This window comes from Dendropsophus ebraccatus, chromosome 11 (genome assembly GCF_027789765.1).
Source record: "Dendropsophus ebraccatus isolate aDenEbr1 chromosome 11, aDenEbr1.pat, whole genome shotgun sequence".
NCBI classification, from domain to species: domain Eukaryota; kingdom Metazoa; phylum Chordata; class Amphibia; order Anura; family Hylidae; genus Dendropsophus; species Dendropsophus ebraccatus.
The window spans coordinates 15,962,466-15,983,201 of NC_091464.1; the positions used below are offsets into that span (position 1 = coordinate 15,962,466).

At 42.9% G+C, this 20,736-nt stretch overlaps 1 protein-coding gene across 3 annotated transcripts in view; it reads right to left on the bottom strand.

The window, feature by feature from the left end:
- Positions 1–20,736, bottom strand: part of SLC35A5 (solute carrier family 35 member A5) — a 25,005-nt gene continuing 4,269 nt past the window's right edge. For 2 of the 3 annotated variants that reach the window (XM_069944826.1, XM_069944825.1), the window contains exons 2-7: positions 17,573–17,728; positions 14,776–14,874; positions 13,351–13,484; positions 5,263–5,330; positions 3,081–3,828; positions 1–1,187 (exon numbers count right to left, since the gene is read on the bottom strand). In XM_069944826.1, the coding sequence (XP_069800927.1) occupies positions 1,119–1,187; positions 3,081–3,828; positions 5,263–5,330; positions 13,351–13,484; positions 14,776–14,874; positions 17,573–17,702 (1,248 nt within the window). In that variant the 5' untranslated portion in view covers positions 17,703–17,728 and the 3' untranslated portion in view covers positions 1–1,118. Of the gene's footprint in view, positions 1,188–1,314; positions 1,380–3,080; positions 3,829–5,262; positions 5,331–13,350; positions 13,485–14,775; positions 14,875–17,572; positions 17,729–20,736 lie in introns of all 3 variants that reach the window. The other variant, XM_069944827.1, reaches the window with a different exon arrangement.

Sequence of the window (20,736 nt, forward strand, 5' to 3'; positions counted from 1 at the left end):
CGGAATGCTTCTTTAACACACGTTCCTAGGGAGGCTCATTTACCTAATAATCAGCCTATGTAAAAGACCCAGCAGATGTCGGCTGATTGGATCTTTTGTGCGGACGGTAAAATAACTGTAATCGGCCAGGCATCTTTTTGTCTAAAGAGGGGACGTGTGGCTGATAAAGAATTTAAAAGACTGTGTAAACAAGCGATAATCTTGCTAATCAGTGCTCATTTGTGGCCGTACATTGGGCAGTCTAAAACGATCCTTAGGGCCCTATTACACCAACAGATTATCTGACAGATTTTTTTGAGCTAAAGCCAGGAACAGAGAACAGGTAATAAAGAAAAGACTGAGATCTCTCCTTTTTTCAAATCCATTCCTGGCTTTGGCTTAAAAAAAATCTGTCAGATAATCTGCTGGTGTAATAGGGCCCTTAGTCGCTTACTTAAAAAAAAGAGCTTTTCTCAATCCATGCCTGGTCCCAGGCTTCTTTTGTCTCCTGGGGCCGGGGATTCAAGTAAAAAAAAAAACCCACATCATTTGTATCTTTTATTCCAATGGCAGAGTGTCAAAGGGGGGGGGGGGCCTAGAGCATCCATGCCCTAGGCCCGCAGCACAGCTGTCCCCGTCTTTCTTGTTTGTCGGCACGCGACTAGGCTGTTCATCTTCTTCAGGCTTATGACACCGATTCTCTAGGGCCCAACCCATTCACACTGTGCTGCTGGAATAAACAACACTTTTTACCTCAGGAGACAAAGGAAGCCCGGGACCAGACCTGGATTGAGAAAAGCTAAGGAGGAGTACCGGAGGCTTGGGGGTCCGGCGAAACAGATCCGCTGTAAAATCTGTGTAATAGGATTCAGGGCAATAACATTTCTTTGCAGCATAGATCATGTGGGACAAGATGCCCTACTATAAAAATTTTATCAAAATTTACCTCTAACATTATGTTTCTCAACCCAGAAATATATTTTTAAGAACAAAAACACAAAATAAATATGAACCATTATGTCCAACTGCATCTCCACCGGAAAAGTAGTTATTTTAGAAAAAGAAGCGTCCATAGTTGTAAACGTTTTCCGAAATACAGTACATCAAAGTCTTTGTCAGTCTGTGCAACACGGTGTCTATTAAAATATGTCTTCATCTGTCTCAGAGTCATCACTGGTTCTGGTTAGTTTTTCCAGCTCTTCTCCATCCTACAGGTTTAATAGGAAAAAAAAAAAAGTTACAAAGTAACGTACAAAATGGAAACTCAATCAGCCGTAAACATGATTTAGCCGTCACCCAACAATCTGGCATTGCCCAATTCCGCTTTCTACTTGCCATTGGTTGTCAGGACGTTCCCCCTAAACACAAGATCATTTTGAATAAATAAAATCCTTGGAAACCTAAAATTAAAAAGAAATAGATAACATGAAGTCCAGACTACGCAGCCAGACTGCTGCTGTTTAAGGGGTGAGGACCAGATTACTCTTATAGGGGGAGAACCAAACTACATGGCCAGGCTGCTCTTGTAGGGGGAAGTCCAGACTACATGACCAGACTGCTCTTGTAGGGGGAGGTCCAGACTACATGGCCAGACTGCTCTTGTAGGGGGAGGTCCAGACTACATGGCCAGACTGCTCTTGTAGGGGGAGGTCCAGACTACATGGCCAGACTGCTCTTGTAGGGGGAGGTCCAGACTACATGGCCAGGCTGCTCTTGTAGGGGGAGGTCCAGACTACATGGGCAGGCTGCTCTTGTAGGGGGAGGGCCAGACTACATGGGCAGGCTGCTCTTGTAGGGGGAGGGCCAGACTACAGGGCCAGGCTGCTCTTGTAGGGGGAGGGCCAGACTACAAGGCCAGGCTGCTCTTGTAGGGGGAGAACCAGACTATTCTTGTAGGGGAGGTCCAGACGGCCAGGCTGCTGCTATAGGAAGATAGATAAGACTAAGCTACTGTTTAGTAAGTGCTCAGTTCCCACAGAAGAACAGAACGCCCATCATAGATTGCAGTTTACTGTTCTCTATACCATCCACAAGCTTAAATGCTGCATATTTGATATACATGTATAAAACTTCTCTGTGTTTTTGCTCTAAAATGCCTTCATTTCATTGGTGGACAGTGCCAACAAGGCAGGGCTTCACTGCAGCTTTCTATCAAGATTATAGAATTATCCTGAGATCTTGTAGTTTGCCTTCTCATCAATGGGGATAAAACTAAACTTCCTGTTGTGTCTGTGGCGATAAGAGGAGGCTGCGGTAAAGTGATCTGTACAGTATAGCAGCGTCATGTGACACCAGTAGAGAGAGGAGACAATAGCAGCTCCCTCCGGAAGGACCTCTTCAAAAGGTCACAGAGCGTCAGTAATGTTTCACATTCATCTCAAGGGACAGACTGTCTATTGTCTATGTCCATGAGTCTTGCTGAAAAGAATGTCACCAAATGTTGTTAGGAACAGCCCAGGCAATATGGCAGCCCCCATAACAATGTACAAAAAGTGGAAAAAAAAAGAAACTACAGTCAGAAAATAGAAATACATTGAAATAAAAGAACTAGTTTTAGTTTCTGACTCTAATCAGTAAAAGAAAATTCACGTGACACATTCCCTTTTAAATCTACACAGAAAAAGATAAATTTACAGACTTTGTCAAATATAAAAAATACAAATTTGACTTTGTCAAATATCAAAAATACAAAGTATCATTTTGGTATCGTGAATTTTGATACTAAACCAGGTATTGGTACCAAAGTCAAAATTCTGGTATGCCGACATCCCTTGACCAGACTTCTACTTTCGGAAGGAGGATTAGACAACGAAGCCAGGCTTATAGGGGGAGGATAGACTAGAAGGTAAAATTAGGGGTGGACAAACCTAAACTGCCAGACTGCTATAATAGGGGGCAGCCCAGACTATGTGGTCAGAATTCTTTCATAGGTGGCAGCCGGGACTTACAGCCGGGACTCTCAGAATCTTGCTAAACTACAATACGATATATACATTACATTTAATAACTCGGGTCTATTTCAACTAATTCACTGACTTTTCGAGAATACATGATACGGTATAAAATACACAAACAAAGCAGAAAAGAAAAAAAATACTTACACCCCGAGAACGTTCCCAAACATCTCCATTTACTATTTTTAACTTATCCCGTTGCGCAGGACCTTTGGATTCTATTATTCTGCCTGCGTTATAAATATATATAGAGAGAAGAACCACAGGTGCTTGGAGAAAGAACTCCAGCGAGGGCTTAAAGTTGAATACAAAAAATGACACAATGGTAATTATAACGGTTGTCACTTGTGCTGTTAGGACGTGAAACATATTGTCTTTGAATTTCAGTATAAAAGCCACTGACAACCCAACAAACGCAGTCGCAAAAATGAGAGCAATTGAAAATCCATTATGGCCATAAAAAAATCCACAGGACTTTATTTTGCTGAAGTGCTCGCTGTGAAGCGACAACGTGAGGCCGTTGAACAAAACGCCAAACACGTAAAGTTTGCTGTTTTGAATAAAAATGCTTTCGGAAGCCTGGTCCCCTTCTTTCAGGATTTTCTCATTGTAGATGTTTGCCAGAGCGGCTACAACGCACTGCAGTAAGATCAGAAAGTGGCCAAATCCAAGCGGGATGTATTTCAGGGTACTCTGGATCGCTGGAACGCTGGGTTTGTGACTCTCGGCATCGGGCTTTGCCAAAAAAATGCAACTATTGGATGGTTTGGAGTGGAAAATGTGGGGAACTACGTGGACCGAGACTTCTTTGTGGGTGCCATTCTGAGATGTGAGGCTCATTATGGACAGGAAGAGGACCAGGAGGGAGGCCCACTGAATGTAAGAAAGTTGTCGCCTGGAAAAAAAAAAATACTAAATATCAAGCTTCAAGAAGATAAACATTGTGGTGGAGATTTATCAAACATGGCGTAAAGTGAAACAGGCCCAGTTGCCCCTAGCAACCAATCAGATTCCACCTTTCATTTTCCAAAGAGTCTGTGAGGAATGAAAGGTGGAATCTGATTGGTTGCTAGGGGCAACTGAGCCAGTTTTACTTTACACCATGTTTGATAAATCTCGCCCTGTGCAATGAAAGCGGTATTTTCTCTTTTAAATGTGCCCGATGCCTTGTTTAGAGCAAAAAATGATCTTTTAGGCTGGGTTCACACACAGTATATTTCAGGCAGTATTTGGTCCTCATAGCAACCAAAACCAGAAGTGGATTGAAAGCACAGAAAGGATCTGTTCACATAATGTTGTAATTGAGTGGATGGCCGTCATTTAATGGCAAATATTTGCTGTTATTTTAAAACAACGGCTGTTATATTGAAATAATGGTAGTTATTTACCGTAATATGACGGCCATCCACTCAATTTCACCATTGTGTGAACAGATCCTTTCTGTGTTTTCAATCCACTCCTGGTTTTGGTTGCTATGAGGACCTGACATGAGGACCAAATACTGCCTGAAATATACTGTGTGTGAACCCAGCCTTAATCTGCAGTGCCCCAAGTCTGAGATGCCTCTCCTTTCTTCCTGCCCATCATTAGGAACACCCCCAGGCGGGATTTCTTTTCATGGCTTGTCTAAACAGTGCATTTGTGTAGTGTTTAGACGAGCGATGAATAGAAATCCCGCCTGGGGGTGTTCCTAATGATGGGCAGAAAGAAAGGAGAGGCATCTCAGACCTGGGGCACAGACACTCTAGGCAATGCAGCAGGGTAAAAGATTTTTTTGCTCTTACCAAGGCACTGGGCACATTTTAAAAATACACAGCCAGTAAGAATTTACTCTCATCAAACAGATGGTACTAGCAGTTTGGTGGGGTGGTGGATACAGAGTCGCTTTAAATCAACTGGTGTCAGAAGTAAATTACACTACATTACATTATCTATATACTAGCAGTAGCAAATACCCATAAAAAAAACTTCCCTGCTTTGGACAGTTTCTGTCACAAACAGAGGTGGCAGCAGAGAGCACTGTGTCAGACTGTAAAGAATACACTATTTCCTGCAGAACATACAGCAACTAATAAGTACTGGAAGACTGGAGATTTTTAAATAGAAATTACAAATCTATATAAAACTTTCTGACACCGGCTTATCAAAGTCAGAGACGTAGGAAGTTTACTGGGAACAACAATACAATGAAGTGAGAGGAAGCCACAGGAGCTGTAACAATCACTGGAGTAACCTTCACTGGCAGGGTTGTATCGTTTATGCCTTTTCAATCATTCACAGACACCAAAGAAATAAAGAAGAGCTCCAGAATAATATACACAGTACGTACTTTAATATGATCCTGAAGAAGAACGCAGTTGTAATGATAACAAAATTGGACAACAATACAGCCATGGCCTAAAAAAAAAAGAAAAAAAAGAAATATTATTTGAAGGTGAAAAAAACAAAAACAAAAAACAAACACAAATATAGCAATAAATATTTTATATTTATATCACAAAAACCTGTGACAGATATGATATCAAATTAGTTAAAAAAAAAAAAAGGCTTTCCTGAACACCCAGGTGACTGAATCTCTGGCTTGAATCTGCAGCTACAGTGAAGAAGAGGAAGCGGGATCTTCGAGGGGGAAACCAGAGACCCGTAAGGGGACACTGGGGGAGTGCAGAGAGGTAAGTATAACTTCTTTATAGTTTTTTTTTTCTTCATACAACCATGTAGCAATTGTTTTGCAAAGATGGATAACCCCTTTGACTGGGTTCACACCTCATTTTTGCAATCCATTTTTTTCATCTGTTGTTACAAAAAAACAGATGGAAAAACTGATGTTTTTACATGCATCCGTCTTGATGCGTTTTTACATTGACTTCTACTATAAAAAACTGATCAAAACACACACAAACGGATGTGTAAAAACCGATGCCTTTTGATCCTTTTCTTTTAATAAAAGTCAATGGAAAAACGGATTTAAGGGGTGAAAAAAAAACAAAAAAAAACAAACGTAGTGTGAACCAAGCCCAAGAGTGGAAAAAAAAAAGTATGAAATTAAACATAATTAAAAAGTCCCCAAATCCTAACCCCCCCTAAATAATAAAATCACATTTTATTCCCCACACAAACATTGAAAAAAAAAAAACTATATGTTTTGTATCGTCAGGTCCATAACAACCTGAGTTTTTACAGTTATACCATTTGGCAATGTTCACACAACGTGTGTTTTACATAAATCATGGCTGTTGTTGCAATTTGCAACAATGGCTGTGGTTTATGCAAAACATATGTTGCATTTTTACACATAGGGGGAGATTTATCAAACTGGTGTAAAGTAGAATTGTCTTAGTTGCCCCTAGCAACCAATCAGATTCCACCTTTCATTCCTCAGACTCCTTGAAAAATGAATGGTGGAATCTGATTGGTTGCTAGGGGCAACTGAGCCAGCTCTACTTTACACCAGTTTGATAAATCGACCCCATAGTCCGCACGCTCCATTGTGTGCAGCAGGGAATTCGGCAGAAATGAAGATCATCCGTCCGTAACGCAGTACCAGCCGGGATGATCTTCCCTGACACCGTCTTACTCCATGTAAACACAGCCTTATAACGCATGCTGTAAAAAAAAAAAAAAAATAGTATTAGTCTTACCGGTAAGACGTTTTCTACGAAACCTTCACGACGGCACCACAGGAGTTAACTCATGCCCTAGGGACAGGAAAAGCACAAACACGAGAGGTTAAAAGCCCCTCCCCTTCCTGCTAGCACCAGTGCATTATAACAATTTCTGAGCACCACATGAGTATTATATTCAACAATACAATATAGGGAGGGATGTTGGTGCTGTCGTGAAGGTTTCGTAGAAAACGTCTTACCGGTAAGACTAATACTATTTTCTCTCCTCACCTTCACGACGGCACCACAGGAGAAATACCAACAATTTCCCCTAGGGCGGGGCCACAGCCTGGAGACCTTTCTTACCAACCAGGTCTTCACTGAGCTGAAACTACCAACCACGATACATGGCAATAGTAGTAGACCAGGTGATAGCTCTGCAATCTGATCTAAAGATGTGTAAGCCTTCTCCGCCCAAGAAGTGAACGCAGCCCTGAATGAAAGGGCCTTGATCAATAAAGGTAAAGGTAAGTCCTATACCTACGCTTCCATACAGCATTCCGGATTCCACCAGCTACAAATTGCTGGAAATCTCTTCAGTATATTCTTCCTCTGGAATTGAATGAAGATCAATCCAGGTGTTACAGGATTCCAGGAACTATATTACAGTTTCCCTACGGTCCAGGAATAAAACTTCCATCCTTAATCATCTTTGGAGTTGATACAGAATGATCATAAGACCAAGAAAGATGAAACTACCACGGAAACAAATCGGGATCAGTGTGACACTATTCTGTCCCTCTGGAAAAGACAGTAAGAGTCACGGATAATCAGTGTGCGGGTCTCTGATTCGTCTTATCTAAGATTATGGTCACAGGATGGCTGTCTTGTAGAACAGGAACTTGAGACTGTACTCCAAATAGGTTTGGAAGGAAGACGACTAAGGTACAAAGTTAAAATCCCAAGGGAAATGTCGATTAAAAGTAGGATTCCTGTTTAAAGGCGTTCATCATAAGTTCTAAAGACATCTATGATTCATGATAAATATAATGATAAATAGCAGATATACAATATAATGAGTAATAGCAGAAGATATATGATAAATAGCAGATGATATATCATATAACAATAAATAGCGGATAAGGTTGCAACATGCACCTAAGTGGCCGACTTGAGACCTTCTGATATATCCTAGAAGAGAATGGCCTAATTTTCCTAGACTGTAGGAATTACAGCCTCAGAGAGGCCTCTGCTCCTAAACATAGACTCAGGTCGACATCTTGAGTCTTGACAGATCCGGACGGAACTGGTCCCTGAAGAAGTAGAAGGTGAAGGCTCAAATCCAAAAGTTGAAGAGCCCAGAGGCTCCAGGACCAGTCTTCGTACAAGGCCTGACTACCTTCTTACAGCCATTTCCACTGTTAGGATTTCCTGTAGTGTCCCAGGAAAGAGCCAAAAGATAAAGGATTGTATACAAGACTGAAAATCAAGGCTGTTCAAGTACATCCACCGCCACTGGAACATCGCTTGGAAAGAACTTCTATACCTCCTTGTTCTGATAAATCTGCGAACAAATCAGAGGCAGACCCAATTGAGGGATAAAATCTGGACCTTCCTCCTTGAGACACCCTTCACTCATGAAAATGGATTGACTGCTAAGATAAACCATGTGAATTGTAAGATATGTGGCTGTTGGGGATAAATATGTCGCTCCCCTAGGTGAAGATCCAATCTGAATGGATTGAAGTGGATTCTGCTTTGCACTATCCTGGTGTCTCAGATGTGCCACAGTGGTACTGTTGTCCAATAAGATGTGAATTGTTAGATTCCAGATATTATTCGCCTGCTGTAAGGCACCCGACTGCCTGCAGCTCTTTAAGGCCTGAAGACCTTGCTGCTGTCCTTGGAGATAGCAGAAACTGGCCAACGTCTGTGACTAATCTTATCTTAGGAAGAGGGATACAAAGATAACCCCATCTTCAAGTAAGCCATGTAGGCCAACATATAGAGACCACCAGACCTGTGGAGAAAAGGATACCTGTGCCTGATTCAGAATGACAAGTCTATTGGTTTATTACAGTAAGAATCTAGAATGAGTCTGATTCTAAGGCGTCACTGGAGAATAAGTAGTCATGGATTCCAAATGGACATAGTCCTCAAGTGTAACCAGGCCTCCTACATAGGGAACAGTCTAGTCTTCTCCACCAGAGATACCCAATCTGAGGGGAGAGAGGACATTATTACCTAGGAATCCGGAGGATCCCCAAATATATTTTGGGTGTCTGGGTTGAGATCCGATTACTGATTGTTTATCGGACACCACCAGGAATAAAGATCACCACTGGCTGTCGTTATATTCTGAACAGCTTCTATGTGGAATCTGTCAAAAGAAGAAACTCAACCAGACAGGCGGAATATTTATCCCAAACCGATGAAGGTAGGGAATCAACTTCCCCATAAACTAAAGAAGATGCAAAAGGGCTGATGAATCCCGAAGGAGAGAGCACTGCATTGATAGTGCTGGACACAACTGCCCATGCAAACTTCTACTAAAGACAAGAGTTGAAACATAGTAGAAGCATCTCTTTAAAGAGAACCAATCACCTAAAATTAACTGTCCCTATAATAAAAGTTTCTCTCTCCCTAAGTCTATTCCTGAAGATACAGACTGCATTTACAGTCTGTATCTTATACTGTACCCAATCCTGTATAGTAGTAAAAGTATTGCTGGGCGCCGCCATCTTGATGACGTCACTTGCGTTCCAGCAGTGGAACGCAACTGACGTCATGAAGATGGCGGTGCCCGGGAATACTGCACCGCTATACAGGATTAGGTAAAGTATAAGATACAGACTGCAAAGGCAGTCTGTATCTCCATAAGGTCTACTTATAAAGATACAGACTGCCTGTGCAGTCTGTATCTTATACTTTACCTAATCCTATGTAGCAGTGTAGTGAGCCGGGCGCCATCTTGATGACTGGAACGCACCGCTGGAACGCAAATGACGTCATCAAGATGGCGCCCGGCATTACTGCACCGCTACAAAGGAGTAGGTAAAGTATAAGATACAGACTGCAAAGGCAGTCTGTATCTTTATAAGTAGACCTTATGGAGATACAGACTGCCTTTGCAGTCTGTATCTTATACTTTACCTACTCCTATGTAGCGGTGCAGTAATGCCGGGCGCCATCTTGATGACGTCATTTGCGTTCCAGCGGTGCGTTCCAGTCATCAAGATGGCGCCCGGCTTACTACACTGCTACATAGGATTAGGTAAAGTATAAGATACAGACTGCAAATGCAGTCTGTATCTTCATGAGAAAACTAATAGGTTTAATTAGGACAGATATACACAGCGATCTCGCGCTGTATAGCGCGAGATCGCTGTGTATTTACAGAGCGGCGGGCAAAGGCTCATGGGAGCTCTTCCTGCCGCTCTGCATGCCGGGAGCTTCCTGTCACGCGCCGGCTCTTTTGAAAAGAGCCGGCGCGTGACAGTGAAGAGAGACATGAATAAATTAAAAACGCGGACAGAAAATTCCTTAATTCTATTTACAAATATTAATAAAAAAGTAATTTAAATAGAATTAAGGAATAAAAAAAAAAAAAATCTTCCGTGATTGGTTCTCTTTAAGTCGATTAACGCCCTCATAGCATCCTATAGATTAAGTTGAGTAGTAGACTACATGGATTCCATCTTGAATCCTCTGTATCAGATAAATTTTGATGGGTTCCAGGTTTATACTAAGCCTGTATGTTCCGTTCAGTTACTAAATAAGGAATAGCTGAAAAGTGCCCCTTCTCTAACTCTGGCACTGGGACAGAGGTCACAACACAGGGCTTTATCAGCTTCTAGACACTGTAGAAGAGTCCTGATTAAAGGAGCTGAGAAGGTAGGTGGACTAGGAAACATTTGGGGGGAGAAGATGACTATATTGAAGTCCTGGAGAATAACGTCCAGGATCCAGATGACTTGGGTGACACACATCCAAGCCTCCTGAACTCCAGAATCTCCCCCCACCTCCAGGATAGTGACCTGGTGTAGTCCTGGGAGAGGTCAATAGACATCCCTCCTATAATGCTCCTGAATTCTATGGTGCTACATTGAACCCATACTTCTTAACTACTGAAGGTCTATTAGAACAGAAGAATTTCCCAGATACTATAAAGGGCAAACTGAAGACCTTGCATAGAATGGGATTGTCAGATATTTTTTTTTTTTTTTTTTTTTGTGTGACTAATGGCAGAAAAGGTAGAACCCAATTCCTGGCAACCATATGGACCATCACTGCTGAGGAATCAGCCAAGAAGGCTAAGGAATTGCCACAAAGAAAAGACACATCAATAATGTGTTCCCGAGGGCACCTTTATATATATTTATTTATTTTGATGGTCGTCTCTGATTGATTCCCATATGTACTGCACAAGAACACATGTAGCAGCAACATCTCTCACAAGAGAAAAGTAACAGTCTATAAGACTTGTACAAATCCTCCTGGCCTCAGTTGAAGAGCCTACAAATGGCAAGGTGATTGCTAGTAACTCTAACCACCTGGGTGTCTAAATCCCATTCTTCCCAGGTTTTGTTAATCATCAGTGATGAAGCCTGAAAGGTCTGCTGAATAGGAACTAGCTTCCACATGCTAACCCCAGCAAACAACTCATCTCCAATAGATCACCCCTCTTGTGTATCCTCCATCCCAGTGGAAGTCTGACAGAGAGAAGGTAAGATCAAATGGCAAAATATGTTCCCTAGACTCTGTGTATCAATCTGATAGAGCAGAGAAGCCTAGAGATAAATTACTGGATTCAAATAGTTGAATCAGATAATGTACAAGACTCAAGCCTAGAAGCAAAAGGACAGGCCCTGTGACTCCTAGATTTTAACAGGTACCTCTGGTACGCTGAAAGCTGCTAAAGCCATAAGAAGGTATAGCAATAGGTGTAGCAGCTGCCATATCAACCTTCATTATCTGACCGAACAGATAGGAAGGAAGATGAGAAGAGAAAAACAGTGCAGAGGATGACAGTTACATTAAGTTATGCAAGTGTTTAACAGGTGAAATGCAACATCTGATTGGCCAGATCTTCCATCCATTTAAACATCCTCTATAATGATGACATTGTTTTATGTTCTTGTTAATAAAGGAGAGAGGCCCGCATAGTAACAGGTAAATCTCCTAAGAGGAAAAGCTCCTTCTCGCAAAATAAAGCTAGGAGCAAAACCTTATCCATACATACATAAGTATATATATCACAGTCCTAAGCACCAAGGTGAATACAGCACGCTGGTGCCCACACAGAGTAATTATATATCACCCTGAAAGGTATAGGGAAGAAGAGAGGGAGATAGAAAACTGAGAGTCAGAACTATACAAGCTGACCCCTAGCACTCTCCCCCAAGTGTAGCAGACTTTAGTTGGCACACTTACCACCGGCAGCGGCAGAGGAGGCTTGTCTGCAGCAGGATTCCTCATAGGTGATGCAGTGGATCAGACCTCAGAAGACTGATGACACACAACTCTGCAGATTTTCCAAACTTGCCGCCCGGCGTCCTCGGAAGACCAGGAGTTCTGTCTCTTCCGGCACATGGCGTCAGCGTGCTCCCCCCACTGAAGGCACTGCTGAAAGACTAGGCCTCAGGCCTGACCTCCGCCGAACGCCCGTACATTGCGGCCGGAAGTAGGCCGCAAACGCGGACCACTAGGCCACAGCGTCTGCCACAGCACGACCAGTCCCAGGACGCGCGTATACAAAGGAGAGGTCCGGAGGTTGCAGCAACGGAAACTCTCTGCGCGCCCCCGCCACGTCAGGGATGGCGCGAGGAGAACCAGCGGGCCATCCTTTACCTTAGATCCGAAGATCAGCCAGCCGCCTCCATGGGAAGGAAGGAGGTTAAACCCCGATCGATCCCTGCTGGTAAGGGGAAATAAATCTTCAAACAGGGGGATCTTCTCATCTTCACCATGGATCCCCCACCTCTCGTGCCTGCCCTACAGGGACAGGAAAAGCACTGGTGCTAGCAGGAAGGGGAGGGGCTTTTAACCTCTCGTGTTTGTGCTTTTCCTGTCCCTAGGGCATGAGTTAACTCCTGTGGTGCCGTCGTGAAGGTGAGGAGATAAAAATTTATTTATTTTAAAACAGCACCAGAATTGCTGTATTTTGTCAATCCACCTCAATCCAACCTTGGAATGTGGCAACAGTTTTTATTGTTTTTTTATTGCAGTAAGAGAGTTTCTATTGTGACTAAGTGGTAATACCGTAAAAAAAAAAAAAAAGTTGTCCCACAAAAAACAAGCCCTCATAGGAATATGTGGTAAAAAAAGTTACCATGGAAATAAAGTAAGGAAATTGTTCAGTCACTAAGTCCCACATTTTATGGGCATCAGATGACATACACCTATATAGGTAAATGGAGGATCAAAGGAAAAAGATCATATATAGTGGAAAATTTACACTGAAGAAATGACCTGAAAGGGGCTGTCGAGCACATTCCCATATAGCAGTGAAGGCGTGCGGCTGACATACCGCCCCCATGAGTTCATGAATAGCTGGGTAATAGTGCCAGGACTTTCAGCAAGTCACACAATTAGTTGCTAACGCCTGTGAGCCTGCTTGTTTTTTTCCCCAATTTTGGACACCCCCTTAAACTGAATGTGACTGGATACATATAATGTAGGTATATATTGCCCCCCCTCCCCCCATGCAATTATTTCCCTAAGGATTTATATATGTGTATGGAAAGAAAGACATATCTTACTATAGAACAGTAAAACATCACAATTAAACGATGTTCTAGTCAGTCACTTACGGGCGGAAGGTCGGTCAGGACATAGAAAATTATGAGATTGTCTAAAAAGTAGAGAAATGCAGGAACGGCCCATTTTATGTAGCGGAAGAATTCCTTCAATGTGAAACAAGAAGAGCATCGTGATGACCGCCTCTCTGCAAATACAGAAAAAGGAATCTGTATACACTTCTCATACATAGTGAAATAAAGAAAGTCATCTAGGAATCATACTATACTGCTAGGTATCTAAATAACCTCTTAAAAAATAAATAAAACCCGATGTCAGAAAGTTATGCAAATTTGTAAATTAGTTCTATTTAAAATCTCCAGTTTTCTAGTACTTATCAGCTGCTGCATGTCCTGCAGGAAATGGTGTATTCTTTCCAGTCTGACACAGTGCCCTCTGCTGCCACCTCTGTCCATGTCAGGAACTGTCCAGAGCAGAAGAGGTTTTCTATAGGGATTTGCTGCTGCTCTGGACAGTTCCTGACATGGAGAGAGGTGGCAGAAGAGAGCACTGTGTCAGTCTGGAAAGAACACCACTTCCTGCAGGACATACAGCAGCTGATAAGTACTGGAAGACTTGTGATTTTTAAAAATAATTAATATATAAATCTGTATGCTCCATATCAACTATTGACCCCAAAATGTAATCCTGAGAATGGTTGCATCAGATAATAAAAAAAAAAAAAAAAAAAAACACATTATGGGCAGGGGGTAGGGGGAAAATTAAAAAAGACAACATGCTCATCTGTCCCTGTGTCACATCCCCGGGCTCCTGAACTCTGCCAACAGTCCTCTTCTCCAGGGTACGTCATAACCTGGGTTCAACATCACAAGCTGTTGTGTTTAGCCTGCTCAGCCAATCAGTGACTGCAGTGTTGTCCCGCCCCAGTCACTGACTTGCTGATCTGGGCATCTGTCAACTGGGTCATGAAGTAGCTGGAGGGGAGCTAAGAAGACAGCCGGGTGGGGTCCAGGAGTGGGACATGACCCTACGCGAGCACTAGGACACAGCCACACCCACAGCCCTAAATTATTTTTAGGCCCTGAGCCGGACTTCCCCTTTAAAAAAAGAACTTCTGGATTTTATCAGAATTTCAATCCCACTGTCTGAAGGAGGTGGATGCAGCCAGAAGACTGCCTGGAAAACAAGTATACAGATACACGCGATAGGCTATATCCATGTCCTTCCAGGCAGTCCTTGGGTTGCATCCACCTCCTTCAGGCAGCAGGATTCAAATGCTGATCGTTCAGATTGTGCTAACCCAAACATTCAGCCCGTTCCCTCATATCTATTCTACAGCATTGGCCTCCCAACTGGATACTGCTACTTGGAAGAAAAATCTACCTATGTAAGTGATGGAAGGTGCAGTCACAGCCGGCAGGCTACAAATACTCATGTGCTGTGTGCTATAATAGCGGAAAGTGCTGCGTACTCCTTACCTTTCACTATCACTCGAAATGCCATCAGCATGCAAAACAAGAGCTTGACGGCCTCTGCACACACATTTACCGTGGCGGGAACATAGTCGTAGGTACCGTCTGCAAAAGACAAAAGCACACTTTAGGATTACACCAGCTGTGCAGCAGCTTTGCCCCTGGGCAGAGAGTAGTATGGTAGGGCTATACAGAGCAGAGGTATTCATACTAAGTGGATAGACCTGTAGTATGTCTCCAGGCAGTAGTTATATTAACCATTCTAACATGTAACTAGAAGTTTCCCGAGCAGGAGACAGAACTTCTACTGGTGTATTAATGCTTTACCAGGCTGCAAATTTATACAGAAAATTGTTAACACTCAACTGAAAATATATATATGTGTCTAGTGACATCTACAGTTCATAACTGGTACTGCAAATCAGCAGTGCTCGCGAGTTCTCTGTGAGGTCCCCACCACCACCAAGACTACAACAGAGACAAAACATACACAATTTACAGCACAACATGCAAATATCTTAGTAGCTCATAAGTTACTTTTGGAGAATATATAGAGCAAGCGCCACATAAAAGTGTTTGTGCATGTCTTAGCTTCTTCAGGGGTACCCCCTAGCCTAGTTCAGGGATGGGGAACCTCCGGCCCTCCAGCTGTTGCAAAACTACAATTCCCATCATGCCTGGACAGCAGAAGCTAATAAGTACTGAAAGCCTGGAGATTTTTAAATAGAAGTAAATTATAAGTCTTTCTGAAACCAGTCGATTTGGAAGAAAGAGAGGAAAGAGAGTAGGTGTCCTCCTCCTCTATAGGAAAATTATATTTGAATAAAACTAGATATATAACTTATAGTAGGGAAAGCAATGCTTTCTGGGAATTATAGTATAGATCAACTGCTCAACCAGGAAGTAGTGATGGCGCTGCCAAAGAGAGCCGAGTGTAGCTTTCACTTCTTTTCAGCAGCTCCATACAAAATGAATGGAGCGGTGGTACACACGCAGGGGTTTCAGGATCCCATCAGTCGGAGCCCTTCCATCTCTTGGCTATAGGTTACCCTGTGGATAATTCCCAAATGGGAAGAGCCCTTTAATGGCTGCACTTCTATTTCGCTGCAGACAATATGAAGAACAGTGACGTGAATGTCGGCCCAGTGTGAGCCAAGTCTAATGTCTTTCTTCATCAACCACTTAATAAAATATTCGCTAAATGCTCAATTTCATTTATTTTATAACGCACCTGCAAAGACCATGTCAATTCTAGAAAAGAAACGTGACTGTGAATATATTATATATCGGCAGGCGTTGTGAAATGTCTGACAGCACAATAAAACTCCGCCATTGAGGTTAGCGGGAGTAAAGTTACTAAGGAAACCAGAACTACTGCAGAGCCGCAGAACTAAAAACCACAAACTAATCATCATTCAAACAGACAATGTACACTGCACACATGTATACAGCTAGAGGACAGTCCCCATGGCCCAGATTATCAGCCCGAGTCCAAGAGCTGCACAACATAGTGTATGTCCTCGCCATCGTGTGCGGATGTGGTTTCAGCCACACACCATGATCAGGTCCTACACACACACACACACACACACACCATGATCAGGTCTTACACACACACACACAGCTTCTCGTTCAGAAGGTAGACAAGTAAGCGGCAACTAGTGTCGAGTAAACATGTTCAGGTTCAGCAACATAAGCGCTGTGTTTGAGGTTTGAAAGCATGGATACAGCCATAGGTTACAGACTGTATCCACATTTTCCAGGTCTCCCTACTTATGCAGCTGCAGGGGCTTGGCGCATGTCGTTCGGGTTTGGCAACATTAGCATTAGAACATTTTTACAGGTTGGTAGAACACTAGCAGTGAACACCTGTCCTGTTAGGGTGCAATACCAGACACAAACTAAGGACATTGGTGGCACCGTTTCTGAAAGAAAGCTAATATGTCTTCCTAACTCTAGATAAAGTCTACATGTATCTGTCGGCACTCCAAGGCATTGTGGTGCACCTGGATGAGATGAGTCCTGTGAGAGATGAACCTAAAAAAATTCCCGGAACTCATTAAGACTACACTTAAAGTGTCAGTCAATTTTTTTTTTTTTTTTGTTGCAGAAATCAATAGTCCAGGCGATTTTAAGAAACTTTGTAATTGGGTTTATTAGGCAAATATGCCATTATCTGCATTCAAAAAAGACTTTCCCCAGGTCCCCCCCTCCCTTCTCTCTCATCCACTTCTTATTATCAGGAAATCTTGACTGTTTCACATCAGTCAGGCCCTGTCTGTTCTATGGAGAGGGGAGGAGGGAGATTAGTAGTCAGCAGAGAACAAAGGATTACACAGCGGGAGCTGTGTGAAAGCCGGTATTCAGAGGTCAGAGAGGTTAGTGCTGACTTTAGAGGAGATAGCCTGGTGATGTAGCTGTAAATTAACTCTTTGTTGTCCTGTTTTGGTGCCTCATCTCCCTCCTCCCCTCTCCAAAGAGAACAATGAAGACCTAATAAGCCCAATTACAAACTTTCTTAAAATCACCTGTACTATTGATTTCTGCTAAAAAAAAAAAAAAAAATTAAACGACAGTAACAACTTTCACTTTATTATATGTTCATTCAGCAGAATACACAATCACGGGACATTACTTTAAGAAAGTTAATGAAGGTATATAGCCAAAAGGAGTCTTGTTGAATGGACATATATATGTTAGACTTCACATGCAATTTTGCCGGGAATTTCTTTGGCGTTTTTAACTCTAAATATTCCCATTTAGTTGCAAAACAAACATTAAAAAAAAACACACATTAACCCACCCTCATTGGCAGAGAATTTCATCAAGAGAACGCGGCTTGATCCGAGGCCAACAAACGTAAACCCAAGAAGAACGGTGTGCATGGTGGATCTGGTGAACCATGATGGATTTATGCAGGTCTTGCACCTCATTGTAGTCGGGATCAGTCCAGCATTTCCTATTGAAGTATAAAGATTACATGAGAAGGAATAGGTGAATGAATAACATCAATGGATAATCTCCGAGGACACAGACTGACGAACAGTCTATTTGCAATTAAGCTCCATTTACTTCAATGGAACTGAGTTACAAACTCCACCCAATCTGGAGACAAGAGTAGGGCAAAGGTGGCCATGTTTTTGTAACACTGGATAACCCCTTTTAAAATGGTCACTGTGCAAAGGTTTTAGGCAGGTGTGGAAACAATGCTGCAAAGATGGCTCAGAAAATAATGGAAGAGAAAATAATGAACAAGTAGACTCACCCGTCCCTCCGATGTGCCGCTCCCGATTCCCGTTCACTGCCACTGGCTGTCAACATTTGCATGAAACAGGGCAAGTCGCATAACCAGCTGTTCCAGTTGCAACGTCACAGACCGGCTGAGCGATTGGCCGGTCAGTGATTGGGGCAGTTTGGCTGGGCGGGCAATTACTTAGCCGGGTATGTGACATTGCAGCTAGGAGAGCTACAGGTAATCGGCGGCTGTGAACGTGACCCCGGGCACAAGGATAGGCTAGTTAACATTGGTTATTATTTTCCCCCACCCCCCCGACTGTTGTGGGACTTCCCCTTTAATTTTTCCATAAAATATGCTGCAAAACTAGAAAAAAAAAAAAATTGTGTGGTGAAATTGAAAAAACAAAGCAATGATTTCTGAGGGTTTCTTGGTTACGCTGTTCGCCCTCTGGTAAAACTGACATGTTATCTATGTTCCACAAGTCGGTATGCTTACAATGATATGCAATTTGTATAACTTTTATTATATCTGACTGCTTTAAAAAAATTAAAACCTTTTTAAAAAAATCTAAACATGTTTAAAATCGCTCCTTTCCCATCCTTATATAACGTTTTTATCCTTTGGTCTATGGGGCGTCATTTTTTTTGCGCCATGATCTGTTCTTACCATCGGTACCTTGCTTGCATATATGCGAATTTTGGATCACTTTTTATTCAAAGTTTTTTGGATTTGAAGTGACTAAAAATCAGCAATTTTGCACTTTGGCGTTTTTTTTGTGCTTACACAGTGTTTATCGTGCGAGATCGGGAATGTAATAACTTAATAGCTCGGGCGATTACACATGCGGCGATACCAAATATGTTTATTTTTAAGTATACATTTTTTTATTTAAAAAATTGGGAAAAGTGGGGTGACAAACCTTTATTAGTGGATTGGATTTTTTATTTATTAAACCACCCCCCCCCCTTTTTTTTTTTTTTTTTTTTTTTTTTTTTTTTTAACACCTCAGTAATTTGTAGTCCAAACATTGATTGCTCATAGAGAATAGAGATCTATGCAGTACTTATGTACTGCATTGATCTCTGCAAACAGTGCTTGATTACTAAGAGCTGCTGAAGCAAATAGCAAACGAGCGCCAAGCCGTGATCAGTATCATAGTGTTGCTGAAGGCTGTCCTGTATTACAGATCGCGTGTGCGTGTGTGTGTGTGTCGGGGGGGCGGTTTGTGGTTGGATCCCACCATGGATCATGTTTTAGCACCATTAAATGCTGATTTCAGTTTTAACAGCAGCATTACATGGTTAATAAGCTGGCAGGTTGATGGGGCCATGTGTCTAATAGCAAATACATCTTGGAGGTGGTGTCGGGAATCAGTCCCCCCCCATGTGGGCGACACTGGGGGACTGCAGAAAGGTAAGAGTAGCCTGTTTGTTATGTTCTACACAAGGGCAGCAACATACCGCTTTACACTATCAAAAACCATGCAAGTATTTTGAAACAACAGGTATGCCTGAACACCCTGACCCCAACCAACCAAACGTCTGGTTACAAGACAGTACAAAGCTGGAGGTACAAACTGCCCCTGTACCGTACAGAACTATGTCTACCTTATGGTGACCCAGGTGATAACAGCTTATTCTCACTATATGCAGGCTCAGGATTCTACAGGCAGTATACTATCATTATACAGAACGTTGTGAGGTGTGATGTCACTTTATGGCTCCCACACACCTGTAGTTTATGGGCACTAAGAATAGTGAGGAGTGTGAGAATCAGGTCACAGCTGGTCTCTTCTTATGACAGCTGGCTGTGAACTTTATCAACATCCCAGAAACACTTCTGCAGGTAGAACAAATCAGAAACCTAAGCAGAATATATGCAAGACCTTTCCCATTGCCTTGTCCTGTATCTGTACAGATCACCTCATACAGAAGGATAGTATGGAGCCCACTGGTGACCCCTGCCATAGGTCTGACACATAACAGGGGAGTATGGAGCCCACAGGTGACCCCTGCCATAGGTCTGACACATAACAGGGGAGTATGGAGCCCACTGGTGACCCCTGCCATAGGTCTGACACATAACAGGGGAGTATGGAGCCCACAGGTGACCCCTGCCATAGGTCTGACACATAACAGGAGTATGAACCTCACTGGTGACCCCTGCCATATGTCTGACAGTATGGCCACATAACAGGGGAGTATGGACCCCACTGGTGACCCCTGCCATAGGTCTGACACATAACAGGGGAGTATGGAGCCCACTGGTGACCCCTGCCATAGGTCTGACACTATGGACACATAACAGGGGAGTATGGAGCCCACTGGTGACCCCTGCCATATGTCTGACACTATGGACACATAACAGGGGAGTATGGAGCCCACTGGTGACCCCTGCCATAGGTCTGACACATAACAGGAGTATGGAGCCCACTGGTAATCTCTGCCATAGGTCTGACACTATGGCCACATAACAGGGGAGTATGGAGCCCACTGGTGACCCCTGCCATATGTCTGACACTATGGACACATAACAGGAGAGTATGGAGCCCACTGGTGACCCCTGCCATAGGTCTGACACATAACAGGAGTATGGAGCCCACTGGTAATCTCTGCCATAGGTCTGACACTATGGCCACATAACAGGGGAGTATGGAGCCCACTGGTGACCCCTGCCATAGGTCTGACACTATGTCCACATAACAGGAGAGTATGGAGCCCACTGGTGAC